The sequence below is a fragment of the Falco rusticolus genome, chromosome 12 (genome assembly GCF_015220075.1).
Source record: "Falco rusticolus isolate bFalRus1 chromosome 12, bFalRus1.pri, whole genome shotgun sequence".
NCBI lineage: Eukaryota > Metazoa > Chordata > Aves > Falconiformes > Falconidae > Falco > Falco rusticolus.
In genome coordinates, this window is record NC_051198.1 from 24,493,726 (window position 1) to 24,514,067 (window position 20,342).

General features: G+C 35.7%; 1 protein-coding gene across 1 annotated transcript in view; it reads right to left on the bottom strand.

The window, feature by feature from the left end:
- Positions 1 to 20,342, bottom strand: part of GPATCH2 (G-patch domain containing 2) — a 126,311-nt gene that overhangs the window by 23,866 nt on the left and 82,103 nt on the right. The window contains exons 6-8 of the mRNA XM_037405497.1: positions 15,766 to 15,830; positions 13,422 to 13,461; positions 10,035 to 10,105 (exon numbers count right to left, since the gene is read on the bottom strand). Coding sequence (XP_037261394.1) covers positions 10,035 to 10,105; positions 13,422 to 13,461; positions 15,766 to 15,830 — 176 coding nt within the window. The remainder of the gene's footprint in view (positions 1 to 10,034; positions 10,106 to 13,421; positions 13,462 to 15,765; positions 15,831 to 20,342) is intronic.

Genomic DNA, 20,342 nt, shown 5'->3' on the forward strand with positions numbered 1-20,342 from the left:
CATCACTACATATGTTTTGACATCCAATCTCAAGTCACTTACGTACTTTATTTGTGAATTGAGTCTCTCAGATATTTTTTTGTAGCAGAGGCCTACTGCCCTCAGAAAGGATAATGCATTGTTTTTTCTTGTTTCTAATTAGTAATTTAAGCATATGTTCAGCATTTAACTCTAAATGTTTGCCTTTTCCCCAAGCTCTAAGACAGCTGTCCAAGATGTGAATGCCAGAAAACATTTAAATATCAACATCTGTTGAATTATGTTAATTTAGTGTAATATAATTGGGCATGAGTTGGAATTGATCAAAAGTATATGAATTACACAAAGGCAAATCCAAACCAATATCTTGGTGTACAAATAAGTCACCAAGGAACACTGAGGGCACAAACCCAAAAAATCCACTTCTGTTAAAAATGAAGTAGCTAAAACCTACAGTTTTCTTCAACAAATGACATGATTCCATATTTTCGAGACAGAAAATGAATATACTCATTCAGAATATAAATTTTATATTAATTCCGAATATTTTAAATATTTTTGACAGCAAGTTCCGTTATTGTTTTGTGTCAAGCAACACCCAATACAAACAATTCTCATAATCACGTAATGGTGAAATGTAGTTAGAAAATAGGTTGCAGTAACAGAATACCATCCTGTTACAGGACAATATTATTTGCTTTAGAATTTGTGAAACATTCTTTAGCTTCTCCTTCATCTTGCAACAACACTGTTGATATCCAAGAGATATAGGCCCCGATCCAGCTTTGAAGTGATTTGGAAAATACCTTTATGACTTGACTTGAGCAATAACCATGGGCTTGAACAGACATTTTAATGGAAGGACTCAATAAGTTTACTCAGCTATATTATTTCTTCCAGATACTTCTGGATACATACTTGTTTACTACAAATGACATTAATTAAATAAACTCATTGCAGGACAAATATATTTTGTTGAAAAGACTTCGAAAAACACCTCTTAGAGTTCTGGATTACACTTATATGGAGTTAGGGTAAAATATGGAGAACAGTAGCATCATATTAAAAATCCTTTCCTTTTAAAACAGGTACGGAACAAGAAGCAACACTAAAAATCTAAATATCTAATATAACAGCTCAAAAATGGAAGAAAGAAAATGTTTTCTTGGGTTGGAAGCACTCAATACTCAACCTGTATGCCAGTTTATTTACCTCTGTGCTGGTAAAGTGCGCAAGCATGGCCAACTGGAATGAATGCCATCCACCCGACCAATAATTCAATTAATGCAGAAAAACACCCAGCACAATGTTATGTTTTTTAATCAGTCATTCAGACCTAGATCTCGACCAGTGATCCAGAAGCTTTTTGTCATATAACAATCATTGTGGTCAGTCCTTAACCTACTGCCTTCCAATAGGTTCCAAGAAAACAGCAGCTCTGCAGCTGGACCCCAGCATCATTCTCCTCCTTAGCCCCTTTCACTTCCCAATTTTTAATACTATGCTTGAGAAACAACTCTTCAAAACATATTTTCTGGCCAAGTTAGTACAGTTGTAATTCAGTCAAGAAACTGATGAACAAAGACACAATGGTATGCAAGTTGGAAAAAAAGTAATTACTAAAGCTGAGACTGAAAATTAAGCAAATAGTGCTTCCTAACACTGCACTCATTCCCCACAGTAACTTCATGCAACTCTGTTGAGTACAAGGGGTCTGCATGTGTAGGAGTGAATACAAAAATGGACTTTCTAATAACAAAGGAGAGAAGTAAGAGATAATTAAAGAAAAAATGACTTTTATTTGGTCCTTTTTAATTTTGAAATTCTTTAATAGCAAAACCTTATGTCTTTCTGCTCTATGTTATTAATTAGCAATATCAACACTTTAAAAACATGCATAAAAAGTAAGAGGAGAATGGCAAAACTAATTCCAAAATCAAAAAATCAGTGGACTGAACAGTGTCTTTTGCTTCCTTTTGGCTAGGACTGTATCTGAGTCTTAGTTTCCAGAAAGGCTGAAATGTATTGCTACAATAAATGATCACAATTTCAAAATATCAAGAAAGAAAATAAACATAAAAATTTTAAGTAATTTGAAACAAACTACTCAAATTTTCTTCTGAACTTCCTTTCCTTACACAAAACCACAGTCTGGATAGAAGCCAGCATGCCTATGCCTCAGTTTTAGTGAACATGCATCACTGGATGCTGATTTACTTACATGAGGACCAGGGATCCCTTGAAGATTAGTAGGAAACTGGTGTAAAAATGGCACAAACAGTTTAACTCACAAAAAGAACTGGAAGAATCAAACCCACCCTTCCTTCACAGATGGGTATTCATCATTATGCCTGTGGTATGTAGCATTCATGTGCCTGTGTGGTGAACCACGCAGAGAAAATCCAAATTTCTCATGGTGGGGGAAGATGCTGGGACAACTGAGCAGTGGAAAAACAGGTGGAAAACCCCCTCTTTCGCCTGCAATGCTGCTTAACAGCAGGTTAAGCAGTTTGTGGAACTTACAGTGGAAGTTACAGCGCATAGCTCTTGCTTAAACAGCAGGAAGAGTCTTCACGCCTCTGAAGCCCAAAATAACTTCACCCTTGTGCTGTTAGCATTTTAACTGGTAAGCTGAGACAAGCAAAGCTTGAGCTCTGGAGCACAAACTTGAGTAAAAATGAAAGTCTAATGCAGTTAAGCCTAAGAAACAAGCGTACCGTGTGCTAAAATTCAGGTACTTGAAAATGAGAAATCTGCTATCAATTTATTCAAGGGAAAATTCAATCCACTTGGTACATCAGGAGGATCCAGAAGTACATAATGTCTGGAGGTTGTGTGATTTACTTTAATATATATATATTTAAAATCAGAATTAACTAACTTTCTGTTAATTAACATACTCATGTGTACCTGGAATTTAATTTTAAATGACAAATTTTCAGTATCATTTAGCAGCTTACATATGTACAATATTACAAAGTGTATTAGATTTTAGTGCAGTAACAACAAAATTCAGCTTGTGGCTTTGTACTTAATTAGCTTTGCGTTAAAGATGCAATGAAACTCCTCAGATCATATGGAAAAATGTATTTTCAAAACAGAGCATGGTCTCTGCAAATTTTCTGCTACTTTGTAACTTCTAATATTCATTTAATCAATGGATACTTTAAAACTACCCACAAACCGAGGCTTGAAGATTTCCATAAAATTAAAAGCATCACATACTAGCTACATTTTGAAATAACAATCAAACTGTTGTCGCCCCATCCCCCTCTCCCAAATGAAAATCTTTTTGGGACCTTAAAAATAAGGCTGTAGTATAAAAAACTCAATCAGGAATGGCCTTTTCCAAAATGGCACCATCTTTTATTCTTCCCAGAGAAAAAAAAAAAAAACAACCAACTACCAAACTGATGGAATAATGTTGTCCCTGAGGGTGACAGCAAGGGAGGAAAGCAATGTGTCCTCAAACATTCACATAATTTAATCTGGAACTGCAAATATTATTAGGCACCAATCATAACAGTAGAGTTACTGCTTCATGGCACTCCAAAGAGGAGATAAAACTGCTTAGTTGTTAATTTCTAATGATGTAAACACATTTGGATTTTAGCATTATATCTGAATCTCCTGCATTATTAGCTCTGGGGTTACAAGATGTTAACTCACTACCTTGAATAATTTTACACTTGATTTAAAGACTGTGTTTAAATATTACTTTCTTTTAAAGTATTTTTGCTGAGAATACGTGTTCATGAGATGGCAGAAGTGAATCACCTAGTAAAACCGCTATGCATTCCTCAGCTTTACTGCAGTGTAAATGCATGCATGTTTGCATGCGTAATTTTCAAAAACTGGCTGAATTTACCTCCTCTGGTATTGTAATTTCATTCCGCAAAAGCCACATTAAACAATTACAGTTCTTGTAATTAACCAGTAGTCTAATGTACAGTTTTCTTATCCCGATCCATTAACAGCTGCTCAAAAAATGTAGTAATTAATGGTTTCATTTATTTTTGGCAAACCTGCAACTCAACAAATAGTTTTGTATCTGCTGCAAATTAGGACTCTTTCCCAAACAACAGATGACACGGTGGGAAAGAGGGAGCAGGCAGAATCCTTGCACATCCTTGTCTCTTTATAAGATCAAATAAAGAGCAGCTGTAATGCGATTTGTCACATCTGTGTAAAAAAGTGCCATGATCCGTATCATTAAATGAAAATGAACAAGTGCTGTAAAATAGGGGTTTCCCTTCCAAACTGAGGAGGACATAAAGTTCCGCATCAAACTAAAACAGTAACATGCTTTTGAAAAAGGTCTCATCAGGTCTGGTGGTGTTTTTCCTCTTAGAATCTTTCTGTAAATGTGATTCCCAGAGAATACTTGGTTACAAAAAATGAAATTACTGGAGAGTCACCCTCTTGTACCAACACAAGGCACATACTTAAACACGACTGAGACCAATGAGGGCAAGGAGGGAAAAGAGACAGTTGCAGCAAACATGGAGAAGTTATGACTGATGCTCAGGGGTTTTATTGACACTTATCACCATTTAGTAGCATCTGACATATTTCCTTTATGGAACCCATCTACTACTTCCAGAGCCTGCTTTCCTGAACGCCTCCTCCACATGTGCAAAGACCCATATTTCAGCCTGTGCTGTTCGCCATGGCAGGAGAAGACTTCAAAGACTTCTTGCCAGCTCAAAATAGAGCAGCAACAGGTGACCACTGGATGACTGGCACACAGGCCTCTGGCCACATTATAGAAAGTTGAATAGGTGGCTTCTGCTGATGTTTAAAGAAATATCAAGGTACTACCTCTTCCCTCAAGCTATGGTCTGCTTTGCAGCCACAGGAGATGACTAACTAGTTCATACTATGCTGCTGCTACATTGACTAACTTGTTAACACAACATTAGTTAGCTAGTTGAAACCTACCTTGTGTAATTCTACTCTACCTTGAAATCACTTTTATGAGCATGACTTCTTTCAAGCCACGACTGAACTGCATAAAAATTACAAACAGCTATTTTTTTTTCTTTAAAAGATTTGGGAGAGCATAGAGCTCTTCACATTTGCATGTGAAAAGCCAACACAGAATTATCAAGATATGACCAAAAAAAATATTGGTAAGCAGTACAAATTTGGGCACTATTTTCTTTGCAGTTTCTCAATTCATGTGTGTGCTGAATTCCACTTACAGTACAGTAAGAAAAAAAAAAGTAGATAAAATAATTAATGCTATTTAACAGCAACACACTGTAAAATAAATACGACACAAGACCATTAAGTATAGTAACGGAAATAATTACACACAGAAACCCAGAATGGCTGGGGTTGGAAGGGACCTCTGGAGATCATCTAGTACAACCCCTGCTAAAGCAGGTTCCCCTCGGGCAGGTTGTACAGAGTGTGTCCAGGTGGGTTTTGAGTGTCTCCAGACAAGAAGGCAGCCTCTCTGGGCAGCCTTTTCCAGTTCTGTGAAGTTTAACTTATTCTATAAACTGTAAATTTAACACAACTTTAACGTATTCCATAGTCTGCTGTTTTCCCAATCTGCAAAAATCTGTCATTTCTAGATTATGGCATAAATTAACTAGTTATGGCATTGACTGTATGAACAAAGGCAAAATATTAACTTGCGTTAAGTATTCTGGTTATTCTGTCAAATGAGGATAAAAGTACTTCCTAACTTCATAAAGGTATTCTGAGGATAAATGCATTCAATATTAATAGACAGGCAGACATGGTGTGATGGAGGTCCCCCATATATTTAACAATATAATCACACATTCAAAATCATGTTATAGCAGCTCAGCAAAACCCTTCAACACTGTCTCCATTGCTGACCAAAAGAATCTCTCAGCCCTGGGGAGACTTCTTGAGGTAGAACTCATTTTTATAAAATCTTACAAAGGTGACTTAAGAAAACTGCTTTACCTTATGACGGGAGCAGGGAAACCAGGAGCGCGTGATCAGCTCCGGCAGTTCAGCTGCCAAGCAGCAACTTGTTAACTCGCCATAACTCAATCATGTTCAATTGTTTGCCCACAGCCTCGGGCTACAGACAGACATTTGGTCTGCTAACAACTGCGCCAGATGAAGACATTACTATCCCAAGCTATTTGTTATCACACATCTGCTGGAGATTATCATCTCCACAGCTCTGCTGGAGGAAGAAATCACATGAGCACTCCTTAATATGGTTCGTACAAAACCAGCCAATTTAATTTAAATAGGTGAGTTGAGCTAACCAGGCTGGTTTTGCCCAAAGCATGTTAAAAAATGCAGACAAAACCCCTTTCTTTACTGGCAAAAAGAGCACAGGATGGAAACAAGCAGCTGGAAGAATTAACAACTTGGTGTGGCTGAACTGGGGAGGGAACTGTTCCTGTCCTAATGCAGAGAGACAAGGTAGAGAACTTTTTCAAGGCTATACAGGAGAAATAAATGTAGCTTCTAAACCAGTATTGTTTAATAATGTTTATATAGTTTAAATAATTAACGGGGAAACTATGTCTTTGTAGATTAAAGCTTATCTGTAAAGGTAGCTTAAAACATATATCTATGTAAATACACCGAATACAGAAGATCACATGTTGAACTGTATCAGGTTCTAAGTTTTGTGGTGCAGGACTGTTTCCCTCCTTAACATTTGGTTCGCGAGTAGCCATATCAACAGTTCTCAACAACCTACTTATCTTGCCACTAGTACAAGTTCGTGTTAGTTTATATAGAGTTGGCTCATTATTATAGATTTTGACAGAAGACACCCAATACAAGCAGCCCAGGAAAGCAAAGCTCACCCAAAGAGTATCAGTATTATTCCACTACGAAGACACAGCTGCAGACCACTGCCATGCTTAGAGCTCCTCACCTTTTTGATGTATTTACAGAGTAAATTATTCCACAAGTCACTGATCTAATGTAGCATGGGTATTTACATATTGTCTACATGCTGAGACAAGAACTGTGTTCAGTCATCCAAAAGGGGTAAGAAAAGTCAAGGCAAGCACAGAAGAAGCTGTGGGCACGTACACCTTGTATACACACGAAAAACTGAAGAAAGGTCTTCCAGAACAGCAAACAAAAAAGATAGACCCACAATAACAAATACAGTTGCATGATAACTATACCAAGAAAGACACAGAGAAATTCAGTCTTGCAAAAAAAGCAGATTAAACTGTATTCTGGAAAAGCACAATAATTTTATACAATGTCCAGTACTTAGGCACAGCTGCTGTTCTATCACTGCATTATAGCAATGAACAGTAAGAATACAAGGTCCCAGCCATTACTTTTCGTCTGCCTTTTTTTAAGGGGCTCCTGAATTACCTTTATGTGTCAGCTCCAATAGTTTAACACGTGCAAGCACCAATTTAGAGCCCATTTTCAAAAGCTTCAGACTTTCAGGTGTGAGTAAACACTTTCATTCAACAGAAGATTTAACTGCATATGCATACTGTGCACTGAAATAATGACAGATTTACTACAGTGTTACTTCACTCTGTAACTTAACCTTGTAACATTTGGTTGGTACCACTGTAGTTTACTGGGTTTTAAACTGTTTGTGCACATGCAAAAGTCTAAAGGACAGATTTCCATTTTAAGATTTCATACACATTTGCAGCTAAGGTGACGTTCACCATTTCGTTAACTCTGTGAGCAATATTTGCTATTAATTTGTCATGCTAATAATTTCTGTAAGTACCTTGTCAAGCAGAAACCTTTTCCTTCTCTGTACTATCTGGTGAAACTAAGATTAACCCTTTTGGTAGAAGTGATAATTGGAAATTATGTCATAACAAAATCAGCCTTCAGTATTAACTACAGATAAATCTGATATACGTCACTATGCACCACAAATTTTATTTGTAAGGAACAGAATACCAGAGGAATTCTCCTGAATCAAACGAGGATAGGTACTATGAACATATGAGGAGATGAAAAAAAAAAAAAAAATATATATAAATGTCATGTGTTGTTCCTATATATCTGAAATTCAGTGTCTATTTTGGTTGTAACAGCTTTTGATAAATAGCAAAATATTAGGTTATAGAACACAGAAACTATAGGAAGAAAGTAGTCACCAGGAATGCTATTGGCCTGACAGAGAACAAGTTTGCATGTTGTACAAATTAAATTCTTATTTTCAGCAGCTAAACTGTAGCAAGGACATTAAAATTTGTTCAATATGCCTTGATATTTTAAGATAGCAGATGGCCTGTTAAAAATATCATTTTCATAGAAGTTTGAGAATTTCTCAAGTAATTTTAAGGAACTAACAATAAAAGTTTCTGTGGTAGGCAGAGAAAATGGTGGTTTTCTGAAAAAGCACAAATAATTTTGAAATAACCTATCTAGAGGGAAAAGCCTTTGAAAATAAAGATGATGGTACCAGGAGATGTTAGCAGGTGAACCTGCTCTTTTTAAGTGTATTACAGCATGATAATATACTGTAGATTTATGTACGTCATAATAATGGTTTATGTAAGTCGTTCTTTAATATTACAGGTATTTTACGGAAAATGCCAGTTTTCAGTCTTGGATTTGCCACCTATTGCTTCTACACAATCCTGGCCAGATGTTGATTGGGATAACAATCTAACAACATACTGCTGATTGGACATGAAGAGAGGTTGAAGATCACTTCAAGTATTTAACACTATTTTAAAAATCTGTTCTAACTGCTTCTGTAGGTAGCCATCACTTCACAAGAGCATCACTAGTCAGAATAATAAACACACAAGTTATGATTCTGCATTCCTCAGACACCAATTTACATTGCTACAGTATAAAAAAGATCCTAAAATGACTTTAAATATAATCTGTTTCTTAATGCTCACTTTATATCTACTTTATACTCTCAGTTTCATCTAAGCAGCCTGATAGTAAGAGTGCATTTATGGTGAAAATTCATATCCAACGTGAACTTATTCTAAAATTCTGAGCAAAAATATGATTTAACAAATGTGCTCTCCAGAAGACATATGCAGAAATTTTCAAAGTTTTTTTGCTTAATATAAAAGGATTAATAGACAAAGATAACCACAATTTCTGAATGCAATGCACCTGGATAACTGATGGTTGACAGCATATAACCAGAAGTTGCATACAATCAAATAGAATCATCTTTAATATGCATGTTTTTGAAAGAAGTGCTCCTTTCCCTTTCTATCCAGGTATTCCGTCAAAGCAAATATTCAACAATATTGAAAACTTATTTCAGGATGATAACATACATACTAAAAGACTGATCACATATATACTAAAAGACTGCCTGAAAGACAACTGTCTCACTCAAACCCACAGTATTACATGACCATATAAATTGATTACCGCTATTTGAAAAAAGTAATTTGATAGCACATTGCCTAATTTACAGAACAACTCAAAAATTGTGTAAGGTGTTGTACATAGTCAGGGCAACATTTTTGTAGTTTCTCATTTAGAAAAAAACAGACCCTAGAATTAAAATAATTATTTAGCAGAGTATATTCAACAGGTATCAAGTACATTAAAAACCCTCTAGGAACAGACTCCTAGACCAGTGCCCATCCGTTCAGTGTTGATTTTTTTGTCTTTTGAAGGGGAGGAAAAAAGCTGGAGGATAGAACTAGATTTGTTTTTAGTAAGTCCTCACAATGAAATTTTTATTGTCAAAATACAATATAAGAACAACTTAAGTGATACAGTATTTGAGTTTTCTTCTTGATTTCAAAAGCATGTAGGCGTAACGGTCGTTTTATATATTTTCAGAAATTAATTCACATGCCAGAAGCACTTTGGCATCCATTTAATTCTGATGTTTACTAAAGAGATTAAGTTTAGTGAGTATAGTTGGATATAGTCACCAATACAGTCTAACACTCTTATTTTAGGCAAAGGTTATGCCATGTAAAAGAAATTCTTGCAAGTAAATCACAAAAAACCAGAAGACCTCTGAAAATACCGCAAAAGAATGGTGGTGTCATTTTTTACATAAAAAATTGAGAGTTAAGAAATCAACACACTCATAAACAGTATTAATGACAGCTGCAGCATTAACTTACCTACTAGCTGTTTTTACAGAGCTGTTCTTCTTGTGTCCTCTCTCCGATCGGTTGTCTCGCAACAGCTGAAGCTATTGTAAAAAAAAGTGTTCAGAACAGTCTCACAAGCAATACCTTTATTTGCTTTTTAGAAATCTTATCCTGACAATGCCATTTCTTTCTGTCTTGAGTAATCTTTCAATAGTTTTCATCCAAGACTCTAAAAGACATGGACATTAATAGAATTTTACAATAAAAGTCAATATTTCAAGATATATCCACCAATTTAAAATTCCTAAATAATTGAAAATGTAAAAATGAAAGCATGCTCAAAGCAGATTAGAAAGACATGCAATTCACAATTTCATAATTAACTTACCTGTATAATTTTATAATTTTCACAATATCAATTTTCAAAATTGTTTAATGAAAAGTGCTGGAGAACACTTAAGTTATGAAAAACTACTCAGGTTGGCACTTGTATCTAAGCAGTTATGACACAGTTACAGTATTCTAAGCCCCAGGAGCTTTTGTAATTTGAAAATTGCAGAATGAACAAACCCATGGTATTAAACCTTCCTATAACAGGAATAATGAAGGACTCATTTAACTGAAACAGTGACTCAGCTTCTGGAACAAGCTCTGATTTACTCCATTTATCTTTAGAGAAATAACTTTTCATTCAGGCTATCTCCAATACTCAGAAATCTGTTTCCAGCATTTTGGTATTTGTCAGGATGAGTAAAGTAGCAATAACAGTAACAAACGACTGTCAAAAAGTTGCACTAAAGAAAACTAGACAGTATTAAACAATAGAACTGTTTCCTGAAATTAATCATATATTGAAGAAAGCATAGAACAAAAGACTGTTTAGAAACAGACCACAGATAAATGGCTCCAACAGTCACAACAAACACACGTAAACATCCACTGGAAATTAGGAAATTATGAACATTATGACTTGGCCAACCACACCTTAATGTTGTACCTGAGCACAGACTCCACAAAATGACACTATCTAGAATAACACTTCATTAATTTGTCCCCAACTGTCTGTAGCTTGCTTCTTGTATAAGGAATGCTCCCTGTCATTTCAACCATCTAGTTCTCAGATGCAGTAAAACAGCAGAGTCTGGTTTCAAAAGGCAACCTGAAGGATACATAACGGTAGGTCACCTTATTCTGATGCATTTTCGCAAAATACTTTATCATTTTCTTAACGTCAGTGAATCAGAGCACTTACAAGTCATATTTAAATGTAGCCACAGTTTTTACCCGCATGACATTCATACAATGTGTATCTATTTCATGGTCAAGCTAAGGAGAACAGTCTCACTGTTATCAGTATTCACTTGCTGGTAAGTAAACTGTAGTTATAGCATGTACAAACACAGATCACCTGCCAGACCTTAAATCTGGCAAGTTAGTTACATGTGTTCTAACAAAAAAACCTTCAACTCCAGAAATCATTTAAAAGACAAAGTAGTAAACTCATGCAACCAATAGTTACGCACTACAGATCTTAACAAATTTAGTGAGAATTTTATAGGCTGTCAAAATCATCACAGTTACATTGCACCATCACTCTAAACTCCTTTACTTGTCTAAAAAAACCCAAAGAACTCATTATGGGCCAGTAACACCTATATTATATGGTAACATTAGCTTTACTTCAAAATACATTAGTAATCTCTAAGTTATAAATACAGTGAACTTCAGATAAGCTCTGAAAACACAGGTCTTAAGAAATATGAAATAAACACAGAAAATTTAAAATTAATTCAAATCTACTATTATCTGTGAAAAATGAATTAACTTGTCCTTATATTCCAGCTAAGCAGACTTTTTCACACTGTATGTGGAATGGATATTGCCAGTATCTATGATGCAGATTGATGTATTTCTCAGCATGGAAATTTCCATAGTGTTTTAAGCTTATAATCTTTTAAAGAAGTAAACAATATATCTTCAGTTAACTATTATGTTATGCGAGACAATCAAGGTATTAAAAAATCCAATATAAAAAAAATAATCAGTCAAACTCATTCTAACGTAGCAAATTTGACTACTTAGAGCATCAAAATTTCAGCAATAGGATAAAGATTAGCCCAGGAGAACTTTTTATCATGATTAATTAAGACAAAGCATGGTCATATTTGAAAAGCTCTTTGTTATGTGTTTCTTCTACTAGGAAATGTGTTTCAAAATGATGAGTTAAATGCGAATTATATAAAGCCATCTATTTGGATGTTATGTGTCAGTCAGTTTACTGTAACATGTTAGAAGTTCACAATTTACAGCTAAAACTGTACTATGTTCTGGCAGTTTTGGGTAAATAACATCACTTTTGAGAGACTGAGCTTGCTCTGGAATTCAAAAGAAGGGGGAGAGGACACGAAAGAGTATTTCCTTTCTGATATCAACTGATATTTCAACTATGACTTACTGGAGCTACAAGTGTTCATGATGGATCATCCTCAGATGAACCTTCCAAAGATTCTACAGATCTTGTTTCCTTTTGAAGATTGAAATCTGTTCAAGTTTGTAAATGTACTAGTGAACTGGCATAGATCTAATTAAATCAACTACATTGTATCCATTTTTAGCAACTTAAAAAACGTACTATGGAACTTTAGTCTTAAATTCCAATGCATTGATGGTATATTCAACTACTTTTACTGAATAGTCCAAGTTAACTATATATTGATGAAATGAAACCAAATTTATTTTCACATTTTTTTATAGTTCTTGGACAGTATGCTCTGTTTAGACCTTACTACCATCCATAAGGAAAGGTATTCCTCCATGTCAGAAGACAAGCTAAAGGAATAAGTGTCATGTCGCTAATCAAATATTAAACGTTCCCTCAACCACATCTCTAGGCTTGGACCTCCTAGGGTAGGGGCTCAACAGACAAACTAGTGGAATATTTTCACCAATATCTGCACCATGATGGAGATTTAACAGTTCCTTTTTTACTGCTGTGGTGAAATGCAGAAAAATGGAATTGAAGTCCTTCCTGCAGAAGCCTACCTGCTCTCGTCACTGCTCTGTATTTCTTGATTTTGTAAGTTAAACGCTTTGCTTTCCAGCGTTTTGAGACACACAACATTTGGAGATACTAGGATTAACAAAATCATTATTAATAATAATAATAATCAGACTTTCCATTTAACCTGTTAAAACTCAAAGATAATTTAACTGAAATTAAATGAGTAATTAAAGATTTTTAATTAAGGGACCTTTTGAAATGCACTGCTGTTAATGTATTTCCTTACAAGAAAATATGAAATCATACCTGCTTTGTTTATATTTTCTTAAAACATTAGCCCACTACCTCTGGAGCAGAGGTAGTTAAATTCCTTTATACATCTCAAGTAAACTGTTCTTAATCAAAGCAGTTCTTACCTGGCTATGTTCCTTCCTAGCCCCAGGGCTAAACCAGTGGCTGTGGGAGAAAAAGAAAAGTTTAACAATATAACTAACAAAGCACATGCTGTCATATGACCAGTCTGTGCGTGCTTTTGGGTATTTTATTGTCTGCCAGGAAAATACAGCCTTTGGCGATGCTTTATTTTAATGGGATATTTTTATTGAACTCTCTAAGTATGTAACAGTTTTGAAAGAATGCACCACAAATTTCGCTTCTGAGCAGCTATTGGCTTTATAGGCAATTATATTTTGTCAAACAAGCTAAAATAATATATAAGTGATAGTATTTTAATATACTGTAATGTATGTGCTATAAATAAAAGTAAATCCATATTTAGTACTGAAGTGTTACATATTAATGATTATAGCTGAAAAGATTTTTAAGTACTGTGGGCTACCTGGTAGTTGTTAGTGCATTACTGCACAGGCTGAGGTCTGAGTTTGAATCTAAAGTGAAATCCAAAGTCCATAAATGCAATGACTTCTTATCTCCATACACTTGTACAACTTTGAGTATTGGCAGCCTTATTTCATAGAGGTGAGAATTTTGACCAAGACATTGACATGCAGGGACAAGAACTCACGACGTGACTTTTCCCTCAGTAGCAGTAAAAGCATATTAATACTGGTTCACACACACACTGTGAGCACACAGAACTGAATTACCATCTGAATGTAGCTGTAGTAAGCATTATACAAACCTGGGGCAAATCTTGATACTTGCAAAATACAAAGAAGGAAAAACAATTAAAACAAGGGGGAGCTGATATTACATGTAGTACTTACATATTACTCACATAAACAAGCAGTAGGTTTTAGGCAAAGCATAAAATAATTCCATCCATTATAATATTGCACAAAACGGCCATCACATTACCTGCTATTATGTTTGTGAATTCCTCTGGAAGTGTAACCAAAGATTATAAGCTTAATCTAGTCACGCTTTTTCATATGTAGTTCAAATATTTTTTTCCCTACAGCAGCCATATGACACTCAAATTTTTACTTCAATTAATAAACTGAGAAGAAGCAAATTCAATAGAATTGTCAGGTTTAAATGACTTTTGTTGTTGTTTTTTAAAAGTCACAAATCTGAAAATTTTGTGGCTTTTTGTCACTTTTTGTGAGTTTGCTGCTGAGCAGTCAACCCTGTAATTCTTGCATACAAGACCAGCTGTCACCAAAACCTGTATACTCCTAACTCCTTTTTCTAATTTTAAGTTGAGTAAGGAAAAGAATGACAGCAATAAAGTTAAAAGTATACCTTGGGATAAGGTAGACATTTATATATTTTGGACATGAAATGTTTATCAACTGCACGGAACAGTTCAAAAGTCTGAGGAAAAGGGGGGAGATCTCATGCACACACAACTTTGATGTTGGCAGCATGTGAAAAGAAAAAACATCACATTTGCAAGTGACCCAGCAAATATGGTCACAAACATCCAGAAGCTGATAAAGACAAGAAATATAATGGGTTAGATCTAAATTCCACAAAAACGAGTGTCTTGTCTCTGAGCAGCGTCAACAGCAAACACTCAAGGAGGAGCAGCAAACTGGGGTATTTTCCTCCACATAAATTCTGCTGCTTTGTGGCAAATTAGTGGATTACAGACTAAATTATTAATAAAACATATTTCTATTGAAAAAAAAAAATCAAACTAATTTGAATACTTCTCGTACTTAAGCATTAAAACCCCTTCATAAAGAATAAGATCTTGTAACGGGAAAGTGATATTCATATCACACTGATTTTTAGGATTTTGTCCATTTGCTTTAGTATTATTTGATTACTTGTTTTTTTTTAATAAAAAAACCCCCATAAAATACCAGCTGAATTACTGTAGGGTAGAAGTAACATAGAATCAAAACCTCTTTAGTTAACACACATGCTAGCAAGTTATGGGCTGCAAGAGAAGTGGATTAGTAGCATAAAACAGTTTATACTGAGGATCTGATTTATGTAGCATATTCGGCAAATTTTGTTTCAAGCTGTGCATGCTACATCTATTAGCAGTTAGACACAGAAATGTATCCCCAAATATTTGATATCTAGCCTTAAGAAGTGTAGCATTTTAGTAAAGCATATACTTAGCAGTTTAATAAAAATAAATTTACAAAGCACTGAACTTCATGGTTCCTTAAGAAACATAAAATTAATTACAAAGGATTATAAATATTATTATTGAAGATCATTACGTAACTGAGCTGAGGCTCTCTTATCACATTTGTACAGTTGCAAAAATGTGGCCTTGGGGCAGAGGTAGTACTGTAAGGCAAACAATAATAAAAAGTTATAACTCCCATCACTGACACTCACTCATGGTGAAGAGAATCCTGGGACAAGTGAACCGTTTTCCTGCTACCGCCTGGTCCTGGAGTTATCTAATGCGAAAAAGTAGGGGGGGGGAAAGAGTTAGAATAATGAGGCAGCATACACACAGAGTGATTGTTTATTAAGAAAATTTATCACCAATACTAAATACAAAATACAGACCGTACACTAGACACAGTAAATGCAATCAGCAATATCTGCAATTTTGAAGTAAAGTCCGAGTGCAGAAAGTGCTATACAAGATCTACCGAAATCCTTTAAGTGTAATCCTAATTGGATGTCAGACATCAGACATTTACAGATGCCAGGGGCTCAAGTTACTTTTGAAAAATCCATGAAGCACTTTATCTCCAAAAAATGAAAGTTAGATGTTTTGAAAATCATATTCAACATACTATCCTTATTTATGGATAATACAGCAATGAATGTATTCAAAAATGCTCCCCATCTTTGTATCCCAACACAAAACTTTTGAAATTCACGTTGATGTGGGATAGAAAGCAAAGATAAAATAGGCTTTACCACACTGTACTGCAGTGCTTGCCTAGTGCTTTATACGTACCAAAACCACACATAATATGCTCAATTTAAGAATGATCTTAAGAATGCAGGACAGCACATGCCCAGTTCTGCACATGATGATATTCTGGCATTGCTCAAGAATGCATTCAAAGAGCTTTATTTTATTTTTTGTTTTAAGAACCTGCTTAATTTTCTGCACATGTAGACAGCTAAAAGCAGAAGAACAAGAGACCACCCTGACGAAACTCATGCTTGAAGAACCAGAGCAGAAGACACACTTTTCCTGTTTCAAAGATTGCAAGGCCAAGTTTTCAGTTCTTTGCAGATAGTTTTATAGTCAGTAGATGACCAGAAGCAGGAATGAAATCAGATGTTCTGCCAGTTTTGAAAGCAGGCCACAAAACCTCAATGATAACACATTTATATGGTTCAGGCTTGCCAAAAATACATAAGCAAAAGATTCACAGATAAAAGGGGCCTACTCGTTACTAAAACAACGCACTCATTAAAGAGTACTATCCCTATTCATCTGGTGTCACAATGGAGAAAAGCCAGGGCAGTTGGAGCTCCAAGTCTGGAAAACTCTTGAAAGCACACACACTGAATAATTTGAAAGCTCTACGATGGTTGAAGTACTTGACCAAAATCTGTTTCTTTGGCCTGAAGAATGATGTCACTAAGGGCTGAACTGAGAAACCCTAAAGCGTTGTCACTCTTCTGGCTGATGGCAGCTGAGAAGAACTGGCTATACTTTACCGCAGAAAAACGTATGCAGACATCCAAGTCCCTAGTAGAGGAAACCATGGCAGCTACGTGGGGGAACAGCACCTAGTGCTTTATCCACGTTCGGAATTCCCTGTTTTACCGGCCGTATTGAAGCCTGACAGAGCCACATGCTAAACAATAAACCAGCGACCAAACGTTACTTTTTCAATGTCATAGTTCACCTAATAATAAGGGCAAGAAATGTCAATTCACAAAGACGCAGCTAGAAATACAAACAAGTATTTTAATATGTCATTTCCAAATTTCAAGATTAATACGTAAACTGTTACTTTAACACTGTAAGTAAACATGTAGCTCGGCTCTTGAGAGTTACATCCCGCATTAATCTCAAAATGAGGTTTTCATGCTATTCCAGTGGGTATCCCTGGAATATAGTAATCCATTTTCTACACTCTGGCTATAAGAAAAGCCGACTGTGCCTATGTCATGCTTTGTTAGAGGTTCATGATCACATTATCTCATGGTGGACCTGACACTTTTATTCAGTTTACAGTATGTTCAGTGTACAGGCAACTTATTTCCTTTGCCAGGGCTGCTGACAACCTTTTCCACACTATATTAATCTTGTTTACAGACTTTATCTTGGTACAAATATCAGAAAACTGAACTTTTTATCTCCGGGAGAAAATAAACAACATGTTGACAGAAGCAAAAGCTATTTTCTGGACCAAAATTGGTTGTTTACCTGTAGCCATACTTATGGAAACAAGTTTAAGCTTCCAGCTTACTCAAAATACATAATATCAAATTTAATAAGCATGGAAACTTCAAGAAAAATCACTTGATAAATTGCCAGTTTTAAAATATATAAACTACAGAAGCATGTTTTTCCACTAATTTGTAAGAGACTATGAACTTGCTTGGAATACAGTTACAACTGATCACAAAGTACACTGCTCAGGTTTCTCTTGCACACCCCCAGACAGCTGCAGTAGTCACAAAATATTTATAAAACCAAACTCATAATGCATGCTTATAGATTCTCTGAATAAAACTGAATGCTGATTATTGTAAGATTCACAATATGTTAATGCAAATGAATTCCTATTTGCAAAACTTACCTAGGGTGTAAAAAGCCAGAGACCCTATTGCCCATCTTTATCTGCCAGCTCACAGTTAGAAAAATATACTCCAAAGATCTGCTGACTCGCTACAGAAGACAGCGCCAACTGCTCCAGAAAGCGGCAGCAGATTGCAAGACACTAAAATAAAAATAAATACCCTCTCAACTGTTCAGATTCTTTATTCATGCAAAAAAACCTCCAAAAAGCGTAATTATCTAGAATTGCTTTAGGTGATGAAATACCAGTGCACAAGAAGAATTCGGGGGTAAAGTAAGTACTACCTTTCCGTTTGGAAACAGCACTGAAGGTTTGCACAAGTAAGACTTGGTTGGTTTTTTTTTCCCTCTTTTCCTTCACAGTTGAATGTATGCTGGCACGCATGTCAGCGCACACACGTGTATCAGGGAATCTGAACTGCTGTGATGAGTGTTCAGAAATCTAACAGATCAGGCCAGGCCTGTTTTAAGCTTTAAGTTCATTCATTAACATCGCTCCTCTTGGTAACGGTCAATTCTTACACACTATTAAACATCTCCCTTATATATACCAAGAGTGTTAGTTTTTAACTAATTTGTATGCTAAATTAGCTGTGCGTACTTAATTTCGGAGCTGACACTGTAGAGTTAGCACTGACGGCTACGGTCCTTAATGGCTCTTAGCCACAGGGGTGAAGGTGCCCAGGACTAAGCCATCTGAGAAAAGACACTGGAATTGAAATGGGCTTGTCTTCCTTCTCGTCAAATTCTCCTTGCCTATGTCTGATGTCTTTATGTTACCGCTCCCTCTGAAAAAGAGAGGGAGGGTGCACCTTCTCTTTTTTTGTAGCAAGCACCTGAGCCATGGGCAAGTTAAAGTGCAATCTGAAAAAGCATGCTTTGATAACAACAAGTGCTGTAGACCACTTTTGCCACATACTTCGGAGGAAAAACATGCAGCAGATGTTTTTCTAATAATATAAATACAATAGTTTGGGTTTTTTTCCCAAATCTTTTGAAGGATAAACCTTTGGAAATGATGTCATGGCACACTATAGCTCATATAGACACAAACAGAATTCTGCCTTCAAAAGCTCATTTCTATGAGACATGAAAAGGCCTAGGAAACGCCCAATAACCTCTTTCAAGCTTTTTAGCAGTATATTTAATAGTCTGTGTTTCTAGAACTTGTACTACCCCATAACTGAACATAACCATACTGGAACATAGGTAACTATAATATAAAAATTGGAAGTATTTCTATTTCCTCTATTTAAGAATATCTGCTTTTTAAAAGTTTACTAGATGTAGCAAATGACTAGGAATGATGTCTTAGAGGATGAGGAACAATATCAACCTTCAAAAAGTACAAAAGAACTACCACAGGTCTTCACACAGCCCAACTGAGTTGCAATCTGTCCTGTGGCTTAGTTGCATAAAGCAGAAAATAAGTAGGAGTGTAAAGGGAAACCAGGGAAACCTTTGACCCTCCTTGCTTGTCAGCTTCCTCCTGTGCAAAGTCTCCCCAGCAACACATTGCCCAAGAGATACCGTAATCTACAATTGATTTAACTGTTTTAATATGAATAAACTTTAGGGTTATCTTTGGAACTCTTTAATTTCTTCCGGCTGCAAGTCCTTTTACTATTGCTTGAATAAGACAAGGTGGTGGTGGCTGCATACTGTTTAGAGGGTCCCTGAAACACAGGTATTACAACTCAGAGAAAAAGGAATCCTGTTTTGCAAAGATTGCTTTGCCTGAGAAATTGTGACCTATACTGATAAGACACAGTAAAATAGAAAAGTATTCAAGACCAAGGAGTTTTGCATCAAAATACACAACATAGTACACTGCTGCCTGAGATACCACATACCACAAACTTCAGAAGTGATACATGGAAACACAGTGGGATTAAACAGAAAAAGGACAAGAGAGGATTTCACTCTGCAGCAACGTCGAGCACAGCAACTATTGTTAAGTGCTAATAATATAAAAAGACTATTTCATTTGGAAGGGATCTGCAATGAACATTTAGTCCAACAGCCTGTGTGATTCAGGGCTGACCAAAAGTTAAAGCATGTTATTAAGGGTGATACAGATGTACAGATGTGTTCCAAACACAGTACTTTCTTAATACTTAAAATGCATACCCAGCTATACCTCTTTTCCCTTATTTTTCCCCATGCTATCACACAATCAAGTGAACAAGTACAC